Source organism: Megascapheus bottae, chromosome 26, assembly GCF_031878675.1.
Source record: "Megascapheus bottae isolate mThoBot1 chromosome 26, mThoBot2.hap1, whole genome shotgun sequence".
NCBI lineage: Eukaryota > Metazoa > Chordata > Mammalia > Rodentia > Geomyidae > Megascapheus > Megascapheus bottae.
In genome coordinates, this window is record NC_143534.1 from 22,999,719 (window position 1) to 23,021,322 (window position 21,604).

At 40.8% G+C, this 21,604-nt stretch overlaps 1 protein-coding gene across 2 annotated transcripts in view; it reads right to left on the reverse strand.

Moving 5' to 3' along the window:
* Positions 1 to 5,821: 5,821 nt before the first annotated feature.
* Cul2 (cullin 2) overlaps positions 5,822 to 21,604 on the reverse strand; it is an 81,668-nt gene continuing 65,885 nt past the window's right edge. For both annotated transcript variants that reach the window (XM_090319132.1, XM_090319133.1), the window contains exons 17-21: positions 21,381 to 21,447; positions 14,612 to 14,814; positions 10,518 to 10,619; positions 8,629 to 8,745; positions 5,822 to 7,000 (exon numbers count right to left, since the gene is read on the reverse strand). In XM_090319132.1, coding sequence (XP_090175258.1) covers positions 6,869 to 7,000; positions 8,629 to 8,745; positions 10,518 to 10,619; positions 14,612 to 14,814; positions 21,381 to 21,447 — 621 coding nt within the window. In that variant the 3' untranslated portion in view covers positions 5,822 to 6,868. The remainder of the gene's footprint in view (positions 7,001 to 8,628; positions 8,746 to 10,517; positions 10,620 to 14,611; positions 14,815 to 21,380; positions 21,448 to 21,604) is intronic.

Here is a 21,604-nt window from a genome sequence, read left to right on the forward strand (position 1 = left end):
TCTCTACGTGTCTGGGTCCCGATTTCCCTTTTCTTATGAGGACACATCAGTCCCTTCAGAAAGGTGATCCTTAATTCAACCTGACTTCATCCTAACGTCATCATCTCTACGAAGACCCTGTTTGCTAAAAAGTCATAATCAGGGATTCTGATTGCACACTTCCAACTCACAGAAACCAAGAGTGACCTGGATATCAATGGTGCATACCTGTAATCCTAGCTACTCAAAAGAGGCTGAAAGCTGAGGATCTTGGTTCAAAGGCAGCCAGGCAGGAAAGTCCATGAGATTCTCATCTCTAATTAATCACAAAAAAAAAAAAAAAAAAAGCTAGACGTGAAGCTGTGGCACAGTGAGAAGAGTATAAACCTTGAGCACAACCGCTCAAGGGCAGTGCTGAAGCCCTGAGTTCTAGCATACAGAAAAGAAAGAAAAAAAAGAGAGAGAGAAAGAAGGGTTGGGAATGTAGCTTAGTGGTAGAGTGCTTGCCTAGCATGCATGAAGCCCTGAGAAAGAAGAGAGGAAGGAAAGGGAGGGAGGGAAGAAAAGAGGGAGGGAAACAAAGCTTGAACTACAATCAGTAGGTAACTAAATACAGTTGGCTATCTAGAAGGTTGGTTTTATATGTGAACTTGACTGAACTAGTGGGTGTCCAGATAACTAGCTAAACATTATTTCTCAGTGTGTCTGTGAGAATGTTCTGAAGGAGACTTAACACTTCAATTCATAGGGTGATTAGATTGTTCTCCATTAAAAAAGTAGAACTGTGATTCAAGTGGTGGGAGTGTTAGCTTTGAGCAAGAAAGCTCAGGAGCAATACCCAGGCTGAGTTAAGCCCCAGGACTGGCTGGCACACACACACACACACACACACACACACACACACACACACACACACACTAGCAATTTAGCCTTTTCCTTCCGTTCTCTCTGCTTTCCAAAGAATTTCAAATTGCAGTCAGATGCCTGTGACTCACACTTGTAAGCCTAGCTACTCAGGAGGCTGAGATCTGAGGATGGCAGTTCAAAGCCAGCCCAGGCAGAAAAGTCAGTGAGACTCTATCTCCAATAAATTACCAAAAAATCAAAAGCTGGAAGTGGAGGTGTGGGTTAGCTTTGAGAGAAAAGAAGTTCAGAAATAATGCCCAGACCCTCAGTTCAAACTCCAGAAATGCCATCAAAAAGACCCTGACTTTAGAGCACTGCAAATAGTCTTGTAACTATGTGACCAAGTCTTGTAAACTTGTGACCAAGTTTATTGTAGCACTAGTAAACTAGCCACTTCATGGATATGTGGATAGCAAAACAGTGGGAGTGTGAAAGTGATCTTTCATACCACCCAGAAAACTTATCTTGTGTGTCAGTTTCAGGGTTTGAACTCCACACCGTGTGTCCTTGGCTTGCCTCCTTCCCTTTTCTTTTCTTTTTTTTTGTGCTGATTCTGGGGCTTGAACTCAAGCTTGGCAATTGTCCCTGAACTTATTTTGCTACTGTTTGAGCCAAAGCTCTACTTTATTTCTCAGCTTTTCTGGTGCTTCACTGGAGAGGAGGCATATGGATTTTCCTGCCCAGGCTGGCTTCTAAACTCAACAATCCTCAATCCTCAGACGTTAGCCTCCTGAGCAGCTAGGATTGCATGCATAAACCACCAGCATCTGGTTTTCTCGCTCACAGCTGGCATTCTATTACTTGCACCACACCCCCCTGGTCCTTTTTTTTTTTTTTTTGCCAGTCCTGAGTTTGGGCTCAAGGTCTGAGCACTGTCCTTGGGTTTTCTCAAGGCTAGAGCTCTACCACTTGAGCCTCAGCACCACTCTTTTCTATGTAACTGGTATGAAGGAATCGAACCCAGGTCTTCGTGCATGCTAAGCAAGCACTCTACCACTAGATCAAACTCCTGCCCCTCCCTGGTCCTTTTTCAAATGCAAATATGACCTAACTATTCTCTAGCTTTAAGTCCAGGTAAGTTAGCCATTCCAGTTGAGCTCTGACATTAGCTTCCTATCTCAAGGTCTTTGCTGTTTATTCTATGTAGAATAACCCCCACCCCTCCCACACCAATTCTCTACCCTTTGCACCTATTGCCTTCCAACTTTTTTTTTTTTTTTTGCCAGTCCTGGGCCTTGAACTGAGAGCCTGAACACTGTCCTTGGGCTTTCTCCAGGCTAAAACTCTACCACCTGAGCCACAAACACCACTTCTGCCTTTTTTCTATATATGTGGTACCGAGGAATCGAACCCGGGGTCTTCGTGCATGCTAGGAAAGCACTCTACCACTAGGTCAAACTCTCGGCCCCTTGTCTTCCAACCTTTACCACCCAGAGACATGTCTGCACTAGCAGATATCTGGAACAATGTGACAGCTACATGACAGAAAGCTCCACATGGAGAGATACCTGTGTTGCTCATTGCAATTCTCATAAACTAGCTTTCAAGGCAGGCACCAGTGAAGGTTCACTAGATGAAGAGAGGAAGCATGATATTACTTGAATCACTGTGGGGTGTAGAGGGGCACGCCAGAAGTGTAGCACTGCATACAGCATCGCCATTTCCGCAACACATCCTCAGCTACCAAGATTCTGTCGAATGTTAGCATGAATCTCAGATAAGAATGGCCTAACTTGAGCTGCTTCACACTGACATCCTGCACACATATCTACCTTGAATCAGTGGGTGCCAGAAGTGGTGCTGTGGCTCAAGCGATAGAGAGCTAGCCTTGAGCTGAAGAGCTCAGGGTCAGCATCCAGGCCCAGAGTTCAAGACCCATGACGAGACAAAAAAAAAAAAAAGGCCAAACAAGAGCAACAGGTCCAGAGTTCAAGGCCTAGACCAGCACCAAAACCAAACTAAAACGAACAAACAGCCAAAAAGTTACTCATTGCTACTAATTAGCTCAAAAAGTGCTAATTTGGGGCCATTAACATGCTTACCTAGCCTGGGTTCAATTCCCCAGAGCCACATACACAGAAAAAGCCAGAGTGGCACAGTGGCTCAAGTGGCAAAGTGCTAGCCTTAAGCAAAAAGTGTTAAGTACAGTGCCCAGGCCCTAAGTTGAAGCCCCAGGATTGGGGAAAAAAAAGTGCCAATTTTCAGTTCAGGCACATTGTAGTGTTTTATACTTGTACATTTAAAGGCAAACTATTAATACTTTGCCACAAATCAGCTGTAAGCCAGGAAAAGTAACTTAATCACTGATATTTAAATTATTATTAAGGGCTGAGAGTGGCCCTAGTAGCAGAGTGCTTGCCTAGTACATACTAAGCCCTCAGTACCACATATACAGAAAAAGCCAGAAATGGTGATGTGGCTCAATGGTAGAGCATTCACCTTGAGAAGGCCCAGGACAGTATCTAGGCCCTGAGTTCAAGCCCCAGGACTGGCAAAAAAAAAAAAATTAAGTATTTTAGAAAAAAAATTAAGTATTTTAGGAAACTAAAATGATTACACGATTATTTAACTAAAAACAAATTTTGATTCTTGGAAGCCAAGAAAAACTTAAGAGTGGTTTCCATGTCTTACAGGATTCTATATATAGGGGGTATTTGTGAGGTCCACAGCTTTTAATAGTATTTAAATTTAGGTTCTGAATCTTATGATTGAATCTTCTAAAAGACTGTAGATTATGTAAAAAAAAAAAAATCATCTAGCCAGGCAGAGGTGGCTCACACCTATAATTCTAGCTACCCAAGAGGCTGAGATCTGAGGATCCCGGTTCTAAGTCAGTCAAGCAGGAAAGTGCATGAAAGTAATAAGCGAGGCCAGTCCAAAAATAGAACAATAACAACAAAAAAGCCAAAAGTAGAGCTGCGGCTCAAGTGGTAGAATGTTAGCCTTGAGCACAAAAGCTCAGGGATGGCACACTTGGCTCTGAGTTCAAGTCTCAGGACCAGCACCCAAAAAAACTGTCTAGAGAATAAACAAAATAATAAATTGGAAGCATTTGTCACTTTGTACTCAATACAAGTTTAAAACAATAAAGGTTTAAAATGTTCATTTACTACAACATTACAGTAAAGTCTGCAAAAATAAGACAATCCTCAGTGTTTTTTGTTGTTGTTTTGGCCCATCCTGGGGCTTGAGCTCAGGGCCTAGTCCATGAGTTTTCTCAAGGCTAGCGCTCTGCCACTTGAACCATAGCACCACTTCCAGCTTTTTCTGTATATGTGGTAAGCAGGAATCAAACCCACAGCATCGTGTATGTTAGGCAAGCACTCTACCACTAAGCATATTGGACTAAAAACGGAATAAATCAACATTTACAGTATAAGTAAAATATGTAATCTCAAAAGAGCCTGACACTGGCTGGTGGCTCAGGCCTGTAATTTTAGCTACTCAAAAGGCTGAGATCTGAGGATCATGATTCAAAACCAGACTGAACAAGAAAGACTGACTCCTCAATTAATCACTAAAAATGCAGGAAGTGGACGTGTAGCTTAAGTGGTAGAGTGCCAGCCTTGAGCAAAAAAGCTGCGTGTCCAGACACTGAGTTCAAGCCCATTATTGGCACATACACACAAAAAAATTATTTCAAAAAGAAAAGGATAAGGAGATCGAGATGTGGTTCAGATTGTAGAGGATCAACGAACAAAAGCCTCAGATCAAGATTTAACTCTGGCTAGATTGACAATGGCTAGCCGTGATCAGGAATAAGAAGTATTACTATTCATCATTCCAAAGGGAGAATTTTGCTCACATTATTTTTCTGAGACTGGGAAAATCCCTCCACTTCTTTTCCAAAGTGGTGCACAGTTGAGCCTGCCAGATCCACACTCAGCCACGGCACATTTCAGTCACCCAAGCTAAGTGGGGATGGCAGCTCTTGCCACCTCTTTAGAGGGAAAGTGTGAGCACAGCACTACATTCTCAGTTCTCTGGGCCTGGGTGTGCATCTAGGCCTCTTCTTCCTGGTGGAGAAGCTCGTCTTTAACAGGGCAGCACTGTGGAGAAAACTCATTTCTGTAGACCTCAGCACAAGGGTTGTGTCCATTTTCAATATATTTTCTTGACAATTAGATACCAGGATAAGACTTAATTTAATATAAAGACTTTTGAAAAGGAACCAAATTTGGAAAACTTATCAGCAAGTTATCAAAACAAAGGTTTTGCTTTTTCACAGTGGATGTACAGTATCGTATGGTTGGCCATTGTTTCTTCTCCAAGGCGGAGAGGTAAAGGGAGAATACAGCAAGTAAGTCATTATAAATTCAGTAATTTTTAAAACACTTAAAAGAGACAGTTAGAAAACGTGCAGTTGAATAAACCAAGTATAAAAACTCATTTTTTAACAGTGAGAAATTTAAACATGAACCACATGAGATGACGTCAAGTAATTATTCTTTATTTGCTGGGAATAATCATTGTAGTTGTTTTGTTTTGTTTTAAAATAAGGCCTTATCTGTTAAAGATACAAACTAAAGTATTATAAGTGAAATCATTGTGAGATATGCTTTATTCCAGGTTAGAAAAAGAATCTGTAAAGCTATGAGGTCTGTGGGCAGACAGAAACATGATCAAACCAAGCGTTTAACATGTCTGCTGATCTGGGCCGCATGGAATCATGGGATCTCACGTCCTCCTTAAGCACTGTCTTAGTGTGCCAGACAGAGGGAACCTGCTTGTCAACAGGGGGCAGACGGGGGACAAAGGACACACAGAGGGCGAGCTGGAAAGAACTGTGAAATCACAGAAGTTTCTACAACTCAGGTCTAAATCAGAACTGATGTTTCATGAGCACAGAAGATAATGAGAATGGAATGGGAATGAAAAGCTCCTTCTATGCCAGGTCTGAGCTCACCACCTATTTTCCTCCTGCTTCTTTCCTGTGACAGAGCACAGCACCAGAAATTCTATACTTCCAATATGTAAAACACTCAGGGGAACTATGATCCTAGTCTATAAAAGTATTTTTTGTGCTAAATGCATCTTTTTTATGCAATCAGGACATTTTCATGGAATTAGCACAAGTCCGGGTGAATAATTAAGCTACTCTGATAAAAACAGAAAACTCAAAGCTGGGCTCAGTGGCTGAAATTTATAATCTTACAAACTTAGGAGGCTGAGATGGGGAGAATCACAGTTGAAGGCTAGCCTGGGCAAAAAGTTGGTGAGACCTCATTTGAACCAATAAAAGCTGGGTGTCATGGTGTGGGCGCCATTCCAGCTAAACGGGAAGTATAAATAAGAAGACTGGAAGCTAGGCCAGTCCAAAAATACTGAGAACAAAAAAGCCTCAGGGTATACAGGGTATAGCTCAAGTTTCGGAGCAACTGCCCAGCAAAACAGAAGGCCTTGAGTTCAAACCACAGTACTGAGAAAACAAAAACAACAACAACAACAGCGACTAAGATTGCAATCACTGCTTGGATGACTCATGAACATTTGTATGTATTATTTGTGGCCAACTTGATATTCCAACCACATAAAAAAAGGCATTCTACTTCTTTATTTTTTTATTTGACAAGCAGCAATATCATGTTTGTCATTTTAATGTAGATACAATTATTAGGTTATCTGTCATATTACAATATTTAAGTTCTTATTTTATGTCCTTTAAGATACATTAAAAAAAAAAAAAAACCACATCAACTGCAAACGTGAAGGGGAGAAAAAGCATGGTACCCAACCAAATTTCAGCAATACTTCACTCACTCTTTATAATAAAGTTTTAAGAAATGTCGTAATGACATGAGCTGGAAATATCTCTAGGCATTTTCTTTGACGCTCATGACGTGGCACTGGTGATGTTGTAAACAGCAGAAAAACAGGGGCTGCCAAATGACCAAATTATGGAGGCACAGGCCTGCTTTTTCCCACAGGAACACACCGCACGGCGACAGGAATCACCTCCTCGCATCCACGCGGGGCAGCGGCGTCACGCCACGTAGCTGTATTCATCTGCCGACGCCTGGCTGCGCTCAATGTACTGTTTGTCTATCAGAACTTCAATACATTTCTTAATCATGCTGATACTGGGATTAAACCTAGCTCTTGATTGGCTAATCACCTGTACAGTAAGAGACACAGGAAGTCAAGCTAATGTAACCCATTCAATTAGAACTAGCCATTTTCAATCAAACAGCTGTGAGGCAGCTCAAACTGCGTGTGTGTGTCCCCACCTTGGGCTCAAACTGCGTGTGCGTGTGTGTGTGTGTGTGTGTGTGTGTGTGTGTGTGTGTGTGTGTGTGTGTGTGTGTGTGTGTGTGTGTGTGTGTGTGTGTGTGTGTGTGTGTGTGTGTGTGTGTGTGTGTGTGTGTGTGTGTGTGTGTGTGTGTGTGTGTGTGTGTGTGTGTGTGTGTGTGTGTGTGTGTGTGTGTGTGTGTGTGTCCCCACCTTGGGCTTGAACTCAGGGCCTGAATGCTCTCGTGATGTTTTGTGTTCAAGGCCAGTGCTCTACTATTTCCATGAAATAAGCATCTCACAGGTTTTTATACCCAAGCTGGCTTTAAACTGTGATCCTCAGATCTCAGCTTCTGAAGTAGCTAGCATTGCAGGCATGAGCCAGCCACCAGTGCCAAGCTCTCACTAGTATTATTAACTATGAAATTATGCTGACTTAACTACTGAAAAAATAAAATGGGTAAACCTGAGAGAGTGAGTACTGTGGACACTCAAATTGTTTAAACAAAGCAAGGCGAGGGACAGGGAGAAAGACTCGCATCTATTCATCTTGAAATGCTCTAACAGCTTCAACTCCCTGTCAGCATGGGCTCCTCAGTATCTGTCCATCCAGATTTCTACACACATCCCCAGTGTGCTGCATGCACGCGTATGATGAATGTGCAGTTGCACAGTACATCAACTGTGTCTACTTATTCCCCATTAGTGTTGCTTCCACAAGCGCTGCCCCATCTCGAGCCTGTGCGCTGTGCAGGGATGTACACATGGAACAAAATGACTACTTCCTCTGGTAACTGCTTCAGAGAGTTTTAATTCACATTTCCTGAGAGTAGGAAATGTTTCTTTTTTTCCCCAAATTTCCCCTACTTTATCCTAATATTCTAAAATGTAACCTTATTAAAACTTAAATTAAAAAAAATAAATAAATAGCAACAAAGCCCGACACTTATGGCTTACACCTGTAATTCTTGCTACTTAGGGGGCTGAGATCTGAGGATCACAGTTTAAAGCCAGCCCAGATAGGAGTGTTGGCCTTAAGATTTTTTTTTTTTTTGCCAGTCCTGGGCTTGAGCTCAGGGCCTGAGCACTGTCCTTGGATTTTCTCAAGGCTAGAGCTCTACCACTTGAGCCTCAGCACCACTTCCGGCTTCTTTCTATGTATGTGGTACCGAGGAATTGAACCTGGGTCTTCGTGCATGCTAGTCAAGCACTCTACCACTAGGCCAAACTCCGGGCCCAGGCCTTGAGACTCTTATTTCCAATTAACTACCAGAAAACTGGAAGTGACTCGAGGTGGTAAAGCATTAGTCCTGAGCAGAGGAGCTCAGGGACGGCACTGGCCTTGAGTTCAAGCCTCATGACCAACAAAAACAAAGAAATTTAATAAATTGGCTAGGTTAAGATCTCTAAATTAAAGCCAAGGCAAATTTGACTTTAATATTGAAATTGTACATGAGTACTGTTCTAGCATCAACAGTACCCCTCCCCTAAGGGCTGAGGACTTCCCCTTCTTACCTCCTGAATAAGGGCATTGTGCCGAAGCACTTTCCGTGCTTTCATTATACGCACTATAGCAGCCTGGAGATACATTTTCCGGTCCTCATCTACAGCACTTCTAGTCTGCTCCATTTCCTGTTTTATAGACAAAAATAGCAAATAAGATACTCATTGAACTTAAGTTTTTAAATTTTGTATTTCATGAGTTAAAAAAGTTTCTAAGCCAGGCACAGTGGCTCACATCTGTAATCCTAGCTACTCAAGAGGCTGAGATCTGAAGATCACAGTTCAAAGCTAGTCCATAAGACTCTTTAATGAACCACCAGAAAACCGGAAGTGGTACTGTGGCTCAAGTGGTAGAGCTCTAGCCTTGAGCTGAAGAGCTTCAGGGACAATGCCCGGGTCCAGGCCTCATGACTGCCAAAAAAAAAAGTTCTAATCCATGCTGAGGGTCATCTTTATATACTAGGCTGTGTCTATTCATATATCCAATGCTTACACTGGGTTACATTTAACTTGTACTGGAAGGTTATTTTTAAATGTACACTACAAATTAAACTATACAAGCACTATAAATGGCAGTAAGCAGGATATAAATAAAGAGGAGCAATACATTTCAAGATCTACCAATGATTACGAACTGTTAGATGTAGTTACAGCGAGTGCAGTGAATGGTCCCGAGTGCATACTAGCAAAGTTCTATCTGGCTCAGAGCTGCACCAGGAAGGATGGGACAGAAAAGCTCAGACAAACACGGAGGAGCAAGGCAGGGGCAAGCTAGGCCACAAGGGCAGGGATCCCACCGCCGAATCCAATGTATGTACACAAATTATGATTATTCATTAGCTTGCAGAATAAGTTTAGAGTTCAAGGGTCACGGTAATGAATGAGCAAGTGTCTCTCTTGTGGGGCAGTAAGTTCCTGGAGAGAATGACACCTAGCATATCTCCATATCCTACCCTGAGACTCAGGACTAAATGAGGGAGGCAACAGCACAGTCTATCGCACAGCAAAGCAATATAATCTCCACCAGACTAAAAGAATCAAGAACTACTCACACGGGCCGATCCACTCAGTTTTTGTTTTGTTTTGTTTTTTAAAGTATTCATCCTGTGCTAGATCCTCACTTTCTCTTCTCTTTCTCCTTCCCTTCCTTCTTTTCTTTCTTTTCTTCTTCCCTTCATTCACAGCCTTCTGTTACTTCATTCCTTTATTCCTCCCTTTGTTCCTTTTATCCTTCCTCTCTCTCCTCTTCCCCTCCCCCCTTCACTTCTTGGCTTAGAACTCTACCACTTGAGCTATAGCTATACTTGCAGGTTTTTTTAGGGGGTGGTTAATTGGAACTGAAAGTCTCACGGACTTCCCTGCCCAGGATAGCTTCAAACAACAATCTTAAAATCTCCCCCTCCTGAATCATAGGGACCCAGCCCAAATCATCCCTTTTAAAATAATAAATAAATTATGTGGATGACTGGTGGCTCATGACTGTAATCCTGCTACTCAGGAGGCTGAGATCCGAGGATCACAGTTCACAGCCAGCTCAGGCAGGAAAGTCCGTGAGACTCCTAACTCCAATTAACCATCAGAAAACCAGGAAAGTGGTGCTGTGGCTCAAGTGTAGAGCACTAGACTTGAGCTGAAGAGCTCAAGGACAGCTCCCAGGCCCAGAGTTCAAGCCTCAAGACAAAAAAACAAAACAAAACAAAAAAAAACCCACTAAATCACTAGCAGAGATTTCTTCTTATATCAAGGTTGCCAAATACAAAGATTAAACCAGCAAAGGTGAACCATATTATTAACCTGAGTGTGTCAAATTTTATATAATGTCAGCATAGACTGGACTTTGAAAGTTATAAAGTTTAATGCTTAAATATTCCCATACCAAAAGCATTCTATAAAGTACTTGCCTGTGGTGTGTCTTTCTGCATTGATGTAGTAATTTTAAATTTTGTTCTCTTACTGCTGAAGTTCATATTTAATGAAAATGAAGATTCTACGTCGATGTCTTCCTACATTTAAAAACACATTTTCAAAAATAATTTACTGCATATGGTATGAAATTAATTATCAAGAATAAAACTAAACTCGTCAGCTCTAAATCTCAAGATTGAAGATTATTCAAATGCAGAGAAGAAGTAATTGTCTTCTGCTCAATAAACAAGCAAAAGTCAACTCCAGTTGGGAGGGATAGGGGAGAATGAAGGGGTGACATTGATCAAGATATATTGTATTCAAAAACTAATTAGTTCAATGGTAGCTCCTTTATTCAACTGCTTGAACAAATATATAGTATGTATATCATACACATACATATATAAGCAAGTTTACTACCTTTACTTATTAAACAAACAGGATTTGACATTTTAATTTTTATAAAATATTTAGACAGGGCTGGAAGTTTGGCCTAGTGGTAGAGAGCTTGCCTAGTATGCATGAAGTCCTGGGTTCAAATCCTTGGTCCTACATACATAGAAAAAGCCAGAAGTGGTGCTGTGGCTCAAGTGGTCGAGAGCTCTAGCCTTGAGAAAGTCCAAGGACAGAGCTCAGGACCTGAGTTCAAGCCCCAGGACTGGCAAAATAAATAAATATCAAGACATAACTTATCTATTGCCCTGTTTTGAAAAACTAACAACCAATCTTGTTCCATCTTTTGAAACAGAATAAGGAAACCTTTTAGGGATTTTTTTTTTTTTAGGAGGAGAGAGACAATGAGTAGCTAGAGGGGAGCAAGTGACTGGGATACAGTATAAACGTGAAGTAGTAACAATGGACCCTCCTCATAAGTCAATTTAAATAATTATAACAATATTTCTGGATCCCCAGGACTGCAGAGGGTGAAGGTAGGAAGATCTCCTGGCAAGAAGAAAGATCTGTTTCTAATGGCATGAAGTACTGATTCTCTAGGGCTCTGGGTGATGAGACAGGCTGACCCATCAATTGCGTTTCATTTGTTCTTTAGAAGGACAATTTCTGTCACAGATTTAAGAAATCCTCTTATAGCTGGATGCTGCTGGCTCACACCTATAAGCCTCGCTCCTCAGAAGGCTGAGATATGAAGATAGCGATTCAAAGCCGGCCCAGGCAAGAAAGTCCATTACACTTATCTCCAGTAAACTATTTAGAAAGAGACAGAAGTGTTGTGACTCAAGTGGTAAAGCACTAGCTTTGAGCACAAGAGAGGCTGAGGGACAGAACCCAAGCCCTAGGAGGTAAAAAGGAAAAAAAAAGCCTCTCCATCATTATATACTACTGACCTTGGTTTGTACTAATATATGTTTCAAGAGAAAGTGAGGTACAGAAAACCTCAATAGCTTGCAACCCCTGGTACGCACAGATCATTTTTCACATCATACCACCATACTGCCCCTAATAACAAAGCTCACATTTGCAGTTCAGCATTTTAATAAAACACATTCACTTCTACCTTGCTTTGTGGGCACCACTGCTATTTGGGGAACAGTCAACAGATCATACAATGATTTAAACACCTGACTAACTCATAGAGCTTCCGCATCCACAGCCATGGGACATGAGTGGGAATGCAAATTCCCTGCTTTTTTAACTTTTTATCATCTTCTTAAGTTTATTATTTTTAATGGTGCTTGTTCAGAATGCATGTAATAAATCTACAAATGAGGCAGATTAACTGCAGCAGAATTTCTCTAACAGTTGGACTACGAAGCACATGGCTGATGGAACAATTCTCAGAGATAACCTAAGAAATTCTAGTAAGGGAAGTGGTGTTGTCGTTCAGGTGGTAGAGTGTTAGCCTGGAGCTGAAGAACTCAGGGACAGCGCCCAAGCCCAGAGTTCAAGCTCTGACTAATAAACAAAATTCTACTAAGGCATCAGCAGATTCATAATTAAAATTTAAAGTACAAAAAAGCACTATATATTCCCTTCTGTAAATACCTGGGAAAACTATGTTTTAAGATAAAGCACTTAGCTGTTAAACAATAAAATGAACTAATTTTTAATACTTAAAACATTAACATTAAAGCCAGATACCAGTGGCTACTACCTGTGACAATCAACTGTTCAAAGCCAGACCAGGCATGAAAGTCCGTGAGACTCTTACCTCCAATTAACCACTAGCAAACCAGAAATGGTGCTGTGGCTCAAGTGGTAGAGCAGTAGCCTTGAGCTGAAGAGCTCAGAGACAGTGCCCAGGCCCAGAGTTCAAGCCCCACGACCAACCAAAAAAGAAAAAAAAAAAACCTAACATTAAGAACTTAGTATTTTGCTAAGATTCTGAAGACAGACAAATCATTTCTCAAATTTAGGAAGGCTGTTTTACCATCTACAGTCCTTCCATTATGGGGGGGGGGGGAGAGAAAATAAAAGAAATCTCACTGGGAATGTAGCCTAGTGGCAGAGTGCTTGCCTAGCATGCACAAAGTCCTGGGTTCAATTCCTTGGTACCACATACACAGAAAAAACCAGAAGTGGTGCTCAAGTGGTAGAGCACTAGCCTTCAGAAAGCTCAAGGATAGTGCCGAGGCCCTGAATTCAAGCCTCAGGACAGACAGAAAGAAGAAACAAATAAACACACAAACAGGGAGGGGGGGTGGGAGGGAGGGGGAGGGAAGGAAGGAAGGGGAGGAAGGAAGGGGAGGGAAGGAGAAGGAAAGAAACAAAAGACAGAAACAAGAAAAGAAAGGAAGAAAGAAATAAAGGAAAGGAAGGAATCTTAGAAATGCTGGGAAAATGAACAAATGAAAAAATCAATCCTCTTCTCAATAAAAATGAAACAAGCCTCAAACTGATGGCTTACCTCAGTAATTCTAACCATCAGAAGGTTGACACCTGAGAACTGCAGTGAGAATTCCAATTATGCATCAAAAAAGCCAGAAGTAGAGCTTTGGCTTAAGTGGTAGAGGACTAGCTTTGAGCAAAGAAACTCAAGAACAGCACCCAAGCCCCTGAGTTCAAGCCCCAAGATTAGCAACCCTCCCCAGCCCTCACCAAAAAAAAGAAATGGTCATTCTCTCTGTAAAGACTACCCACTTTCCGTCTATTTATAAACCTTCAAATAATTTTCACTACCAAAAACATCGAAATGAAATATCACTTACAAGAACCTTTTCTTTTCTTTGCCAGTCCTGGGGCTTGAACTCAGGAGCTCGGGCACTGTCCTTAAGATTTTTCAAGGCGAGTGCTCTACCACTTGAGCCACAGCACCATTTCTGGCTTTTTCAGTGTATGTGGTACTAGGGAATCAAACTCAGGGCTTTGTGCATGCACTCTACCACTAGGCCACACTCCAGGACTCATGGATCTTTTCTATAAGCACAGTAATTTGAAATTATCCATCGCATGTTTGTTTTTTCAACCACTTAAATAAGTGGAACATACAACAACAACTTGCTAATTAAACAAAAAAAGAAAGAAAAAGAAGAACAAAAGAAATACAAAATTGGTTTATACTGGTGAGGGCTATTAAAAATACATGGCACCAGGCATTGATGGCTCATACCTGTAATCCTAGCTACTCAGGAGGCTGAGATCTAAAGACCAAGGTTCAAAGCCAGCCCAGGCACAAAAGTCTGCGAGATTCTCAGCACCCAGGCCCAGAGTTCAAGTCCCAAGATCAACAGCAACAACTACATGGTAATTAACTAGGACCAAACATTAAGATTGAGAGTATTTGACGTGGAGCCCCACATGAGAGATATGTACACACATGTAGGCTGTCATTAACAACTTAGAATCCTGAAATTAAAGTGACTACATATATGGAGGAAAAACAGGGGTAGAAAGAGAGGCTGGTTTAAAATCCTCAGAATCTTCGGGTGGCAATTCTTTTACATATTTTCAGTTAGCGGTCCCAGTGCAGGACAAATAAATGAAACCAGGAAGCGCACACAGGTACCCATGGAGGCTTTGATTCCAGAAGCTCCAGCTTCACGCACTTCCCAAAGCACAAAGGACAACTGAAAAGAGTCTATGAAATAACTTTTCTATTGATGATGCTTAATTCCTTGGGGAAAATGCCACATACCTTTTCAGAGTCATGGTTAATCATTTTCACATCTAGTAATGATTTGATTGTTTTGGTCAGCTCCTTTTCATTCATCTGCGTGCTGTCCTGAAGCTCTTTATAGCTGACAGTCTCACTGTTGTTAAAGGCAAGAAGAACTGCCATTTGGTAAGTTGTAACCATGGCAACATATGGTTTGCCCAAATAGTTCATTTTAACTTCACCTACAATTTAAATCAAAAAGTGACAGTAAACCATCTATTCAAAGAAATATTTCAAAATTATATAACTGTTATTTCAACCTTTTTTTTCCTGAATGAGAGAACGAAGGCCTTAAATTATTGTAGCCAATCCTGCTACCAATGAGGTTGCTTGGTGATGTTTTGGGTTGTAGGATATAGGAATGTTACTATTTTTGAGTATATAGTGAACAATTAACCAATCATATCTTTGCTAGTGGGCCAAAACAATGCTCCCTAATAAAACACTAATAAAAATGTTAAGGCTTAGTTAGGCAGGTAGAAGTCAGACAAGGGAGATGGTACTTTGCCTTGCAGCCCTTTTGCTTCCTGGTCTGCTCAAGCAGATCTTAAGCATATGGGAGGTACACAATGGAAAATGCTTCTGTGGCTCTGTCTAAACTGTAATTCTACCAACATTTAATAGTAGTATGTCAGTCCCTTTTTCAATAAGTATGAAAATGTTCTGGACTTTAAATTACTCTGGGAGCAGGACAGCAGGTTTAAAAGCTGCATGACATTATCACATGGAAAACTTGTGGCAAACAGGATCGCAAATATGTACAGGCTCTAAGACATGTAAAAAAGATCAAAGAGCTGGGTGCCAATAGCTCACACTTATAATCCCTCCTACTCAGGAGGCTGAGATCTGAGGATCAAACTTCAAAGCCAGCCCAAGCAGTAAAGCTAGTAGGTCTCTAATCTCTAATAATCAACATAAATCTAAAGTGGAGCTGGGGCTCAAGTAATAAAGAGAGCTGGTGTTGAGCAAAAACAGCAGTAGTGCCCAGGCCCTGAGTTCAAGTCTCAGCACTAGCATTTTAAAAAAATCAAAGACTGAATCAGAGAACTTCCTAACGGATAAAGTGGTTTATTGATGACCAATACACACACACACACAGCCAGTGTCACTGAATTACTTAATGGAGTATAAATTAAACCAGCATAAGATTTGATTTTAACTCTTTATTTGAACTCAAAGAAGGTGTATTTTACATGAAATGACTCCTAGAAGCTTCGTAGAGCTCTGGAATAATTAGTAATGCGGATCAATACTTCCAAATTTATTCATCATGTAATTAAAGGTCTTAAAGAATATAAGTGAATTAACAATATTACTGTACAGATGCCTACATCCACTTTATTATTATCATCTGTATCTAATTTTCATGAAATGATGCTTAGAAGCATTTTTCAGAATGATCTAGAACACTTAGAGACATCCCCAGAATTCACATGTTAAATAGAGGGTTTAACATACAATAACTAAAATATCCAACTCCAATGAACAGTGTACCTAAAACTGATCGCTGCAAGTTTGGAAAGTGTGATATGAAGCAAGACACACAGATTTCACTTTAACGTTTCTATAATGCCTACTCAATCACATGTAGGAAAGAAGGATAACTAAGCATCAAGCACCTAGGTACCTCCACATGCCCCAGGATATGCCTGGGAAATATACTGCTATCCATTAGGCACAAAATGGGTTTTCTTTCCCATAGAACCTAAACAGTGTTAGGACACAATGCAAGTAACAGACCAAAGTGGCATTTGTCTACCATTAAATTCATTTGACAGCCCTGAAATAGAAAAAAGTAGTTCATTTCCTATTGTGTCTTTTCATATCGTTTGTTAATCAATTACCATGAATCATAAATGGGAGTTCCTCCAGCTCATCAGCACTCAGCTAGGAAACCTCAAAACTTGAATGAGTCACTTAATTACTAACAGGGAAAAATGACCAGAATGCTAACTTAATCTGCTACAGAGTTTTACAAATGATAAAAGACATAAAAGGAAAATAAGAGATAGAGAATAAAGGAATGGGTGACAATGATCAAAACGATCAAGATGTGTTATACTCAAACTCACATGCTGAATTGAAACCTCTTTGAACAACTAAAGACAGGGCAGACAGCTGTGCACTGGTGGCTCACGCCTATAATCTTAGCTACTCAGGAGGCTGAGACATGAGGATCACAGTGAGAAGTCAGCCAAGGCTGGAAAGTACATGAGACTTTTCTCTCTAATAAACTGTCCCAAAATAGCCAGAAGTGGCACTATGGTTCAAGGGGTACAGTGCTAGCCTGGAGCAGGGACAGAGCCGAGGCCCGGAGTTCAATACCCAGGACTGGGGGGAAGAAAAAAAAAAAAGAAGGGAGGATGGGCAGGGCAGCAAATCCATGAGAGTAGAGTCTCTAATTGCCCAGCAAAAAGCTGCAAGTGGAGGTGTGGCTCCAGTGGTAGTGTGCCAGCTGTGAGCAGAAAATGTCCACCAGACAAGTCCTATTACATGTGCGCACACGCGCACGCACACACACACACACACACACACACACACACACACACACACGCACGCAACAGGTGGCAAGTGCTTCTCCCACTTAAATGAAATAAAGTAAGCAGACCATAGTTTAAGATGCAAATATCTAGTCTATTTTTTTTTGCCAAGTTTCAAGGCACTCCCCATGTCAGCTCCCTACTCTTACAGATTATGCGTCACCTAATAAATGTTTAAGTAATGATAAAACATTGCCATTTGCAACCAGTAGCAAAATCCCTGAGGCGGGCAAGGACGTAGTGGGTAAGCCTGTTGCTGGAACAGATTCTCTAACAGATTCTCTAACTCATTCTCTAACTGAAACAAGGAAAGAGGACTTTTAAAATGCAGGTTTCTGAAAAATGGCCTATAGACACATGAAGAAATGCTGGACATCTCTGGCCATAAAAGAAATGCAAATCAAAACAACTCTAAGATTCCACCTCACTCCAGTTAAAATGGCCAGGATCAAGAAAACTAATAACAACAGATGCTGGAGGGGATGTGGCCAGGAGGGATCACTGCTACACTGTTGGTGGGAGGGCAAACTCGTTCAACCACTATGGAAAGCAGTATGGCAGTGCCTCAAAAGACTAAACATAGAGCTCCCCTATGACCCAGCAATTCCACTACTTGGCATTTACCCAATTGTCCAGAAACAAGGACATACTAAATCCACTAGCACAGCGATCTTCATTGCAGCACTATTTACCATAACAAAGATATGGAACCAACCCAGATGTCCCTCAGTTGATGATTGGATCAACAAGATGTGGTATTTTTACACAATGGAATTCTACACTGCTGTCAGAAAGAATGACATCGCCCCATTTGTTAGGAAATGGAAAGACTTAGAAAAAATCCTATTAAGTGAAGTAAGCCAGACTCAAAGGAACATAGGCTCAATGGTTTCTTTCATTTGTCATAATTAGTAGAAACCTTGGTTACTCTTCTAGCAGAGATTTGAAATAGAGTAAAACCTAGATACATAAGGCCATACAGTATGACACTAAATGAAAGGACCTCTAGGATATAGAAACAAAAGCCATATAATGAGTGATTGTTGTCCTTAAGGTACTATGTTATCTCTCATCTCTTTTGCTGTCCCTTGGTTATCTCATATTGTTACAGTATCTCACTTTGTTGTCTGATATATTGGATATATTTGTATTTGGTTATTTGAAATTGGATAGGGAAGGAGGGAAACAAGATGAGGGGTGGGCGTGGGGGGGAGGGAAATGTGGACCAAGACATGAAAAAGGATATCAATGTATGTGAATTAATGCACCTTCTATCTGGTGAATATAATGTAACCCTTCTATTAATTACAATAAAAATATATTAAAAAAATGCAGGTTTCTGGTGGTAAGCACTTAAGCCCACAGCCACCTTCACAATGTGTCATCATTAGACAATCTGCGTTTACATACCTGTATAGGCAATGCAATGACCTGTACAGAAGCACTACAAAGTATTCAAAAGTATTCTCTGGGGGGAGGAGAGGGACTTGATATAGGGTTTGAACTTAGGGGCGTCATACTTACGAGGCTGGTGCTCTACCACTTAATTTAGGCCTTCATCCTGCGTTTTTGCTCACTATGTTGGAGATGGGGTCTAGTAAGCTTTTCCAGCCTCCTGAGTAACTAAGGTTACAGGTGTGATCCACCAACTCAGCAGCAAGCACCAGGAAGTATTACTGCCAGTAACATGATCTGAATACATAATCAAATCCTGGGACTTAATATCTACTGCACATAAAGTACAGGAAAAAGAAAACAAAGGCATCACAAGTTAAAAAAAAAAGTGATAAAGGATTAATCCAAGCAATGGGTAGTCTACTAGACAACTTGACCTAGGCTTTTCAAAGCAATGTACCTGAGTACTGTGTGGCAGGAGGGGGTAGAAGGGGTGGGAGTGGGGGGAGCTTATGCTATACCCCCTGGATGGATCTCTTCAATGGGTATTTGGATTTCTCACCACGTTTTTCTCTCTGAATAATTCTAACCGAAGTGTACAGACATAATTCAGGTCTTTTCTCCCTAGCTGCACCTCAGATATTGTAGACTACTCACTTCTGAAAAGCTTTCCATTCATTGTTAATCCATACTCCACATCCTCCTTCCCTGTTGTAAGTCCTGTTTGCCTGGCAAATGGTTTGGAAGTTAACTGTCCAGAAGCCCTTCCTTCTTGGTACTGTTTTGTTTCGAGTATTTTTGGTTGTTATTTTTGTGTTTGTCGCACTGTCCCTGAGCTTTTGTGCTCGAGGTTAATGCTTTATCACTTGATCCAAATCTCCATTTCCAGCCTTCTCAGTAGATAACTGGAGATTAAAAAGTTCCCTGGACTTTCTTGCCCAGGATACTTTGGCAGTGAGTTTCAGATCTCAGGCTCCTGAGTACAGGGGTAAACCACCAGCATCTGGCCCCTCTGGAACTGTTTGCTATAACCATTGTGTGTGACCCTAGAGCAGGTTGGGCCTTTCTCTTATCATATAAAACAATAAAACATTGTGCTGTTATTACTACTTACTCGTCTGTCTTCCTCAGAGACAAGAGTTTGGTGAGACAAGAATTTTTTGAGACAGAAAATTTTCTGTTGGTAAATGATTATTATAAAGATAAATATGGGGCAATCAGACTCAGAAGTAACTTGCTCAAGGTTACATGCTTAGTGCAATAAGCTAAAACTATGTACATAAAGTCCTTCTTGCTACATACAACTACTTAAACATCAAAAGTTGAGCCTGTCATTTTAATTACTTTAAGAGACACAGTAATTATTGTTGAAGTAATAAGAATAATCAGAGTTTAAATTCTGTCAGACAGAGTATTCAGGAAGCATACAAGCAAAGTAATTCAACAGAACATCAACTCTCTAAACATCTCTAAATATCTCTAGCTTGCCCTCCAACCCCCACACTTGCATTCTCAACACTTGGGAGGCTAAGACAGAAGATAACGAGTAATCCTTTGGAAGTTTGGCAAAAAGCAGTCAGGTACCCAAGGTTCCTGCTTGTAATCCTAGCTACTCAAGAGGCTGAAAACAGGGTTCAAAGCCAGCCTATGTAGGAAAGTCTTATAACCCTTTTATGTCCAATTAAGCAACAAAACAACTGGAAGTAGAGCTGTAGCTCAAGTGGTAGAGAATTAGCTTAAACACAAAAGGTCACGGACAGCACTGAGGCTCTGAGTTTAAGCCCCTAAGATCAGCACCAGAAAAAAAAAAAAAAAAGGGTAAAAAAACCTTAAAAACTAGGCAAAGGGACATTTATTTAAATGTCTAATGTATTTTATTGTAACATTGTTTTGCCAACATTGCCTATTTCCATGGCACTTCACAATCTAGTTAAAAAAGAAAAATATAACATTTTAAAGGCCAGGAGCAAAGCGTAGTGGTAGAGTGCTCTCCTAGCATGCACAAAGGCCTGGGTTCAATTCCTCTGTACCACATACACAGAAAATGGCACTGTGGCTCAAGTGGCAGAGTACTAGCCTTGAGCAAAAAGTGTCCAAGGACAGTCAGTGCCCGGGACCTGAGTTCAAGCCCCAGGACTACTGGGGGAAAAAAAAGTAACATAAATTACCAATTTGAGAAAACCTAGTCATAATCTGGTCAACTGTGAAGTTGGAACTTCCTTGGAAAAATGTATTTACTAATGCAGTTCATTACAATATGACAAATAAAATCCCAATGACTGTGTCACTCTATGATGCAATAATAGCTCTTCCAAATTATTTAATGTCAATGAAAAGTGGTTTACTACCTTCAGCCATCATAAGATTCAAAACATTTTCTTTACAAGCAACATAGCTGCCAACACTGGTGACTTGAGCTTGTAATCCTAGCTACACAGGAAGCTGAGATCTGAGGATCATGGTTCAAAGCCAGTTTGGGTAGGAAAGTCCATAAGACTCATCTCCAATTAACCACTCAAAAATGGGAAGTGGCACTGTGCCTCGAGTGGTACAGAGCTAGCAATAAGCATAAAGAGTCTCAGGGATAGTGTCCAGGCCCCAAATTCAAGCCCCATAATCAACCAAAACCAAACAAACCACAGTTATAAAATATACTGAAGAAAAACACTGTAACTGAATGTCATTACTTATTGCTTCTGTGGTCATCAAAGGTGGATAGGTAAGACTGTAACTATAGTTAGGCTATAGGAAATACCTTTCTAAATAAACACAAGTATAACTTCTATCAAATCAGCTATAATTAAATATTTTACCTGTACAGAGATAATGTAACCACGTAAGTTTCCTTCCACTGAAATGCTGGCTATAAAACAATTCAAACTGCAAAAAAAAGAAAGAAAGAAGAGAAAATTGTGTTCAGCGTGTATAACTTACCTAGTTACCAGCATGCTAGAAATGCAAAGGTAAGTTGCTCACGTTTAAAAAAAGACATGATACCCCCTTTACTATATACTATCAATTTACAGGTAAGAAGTCC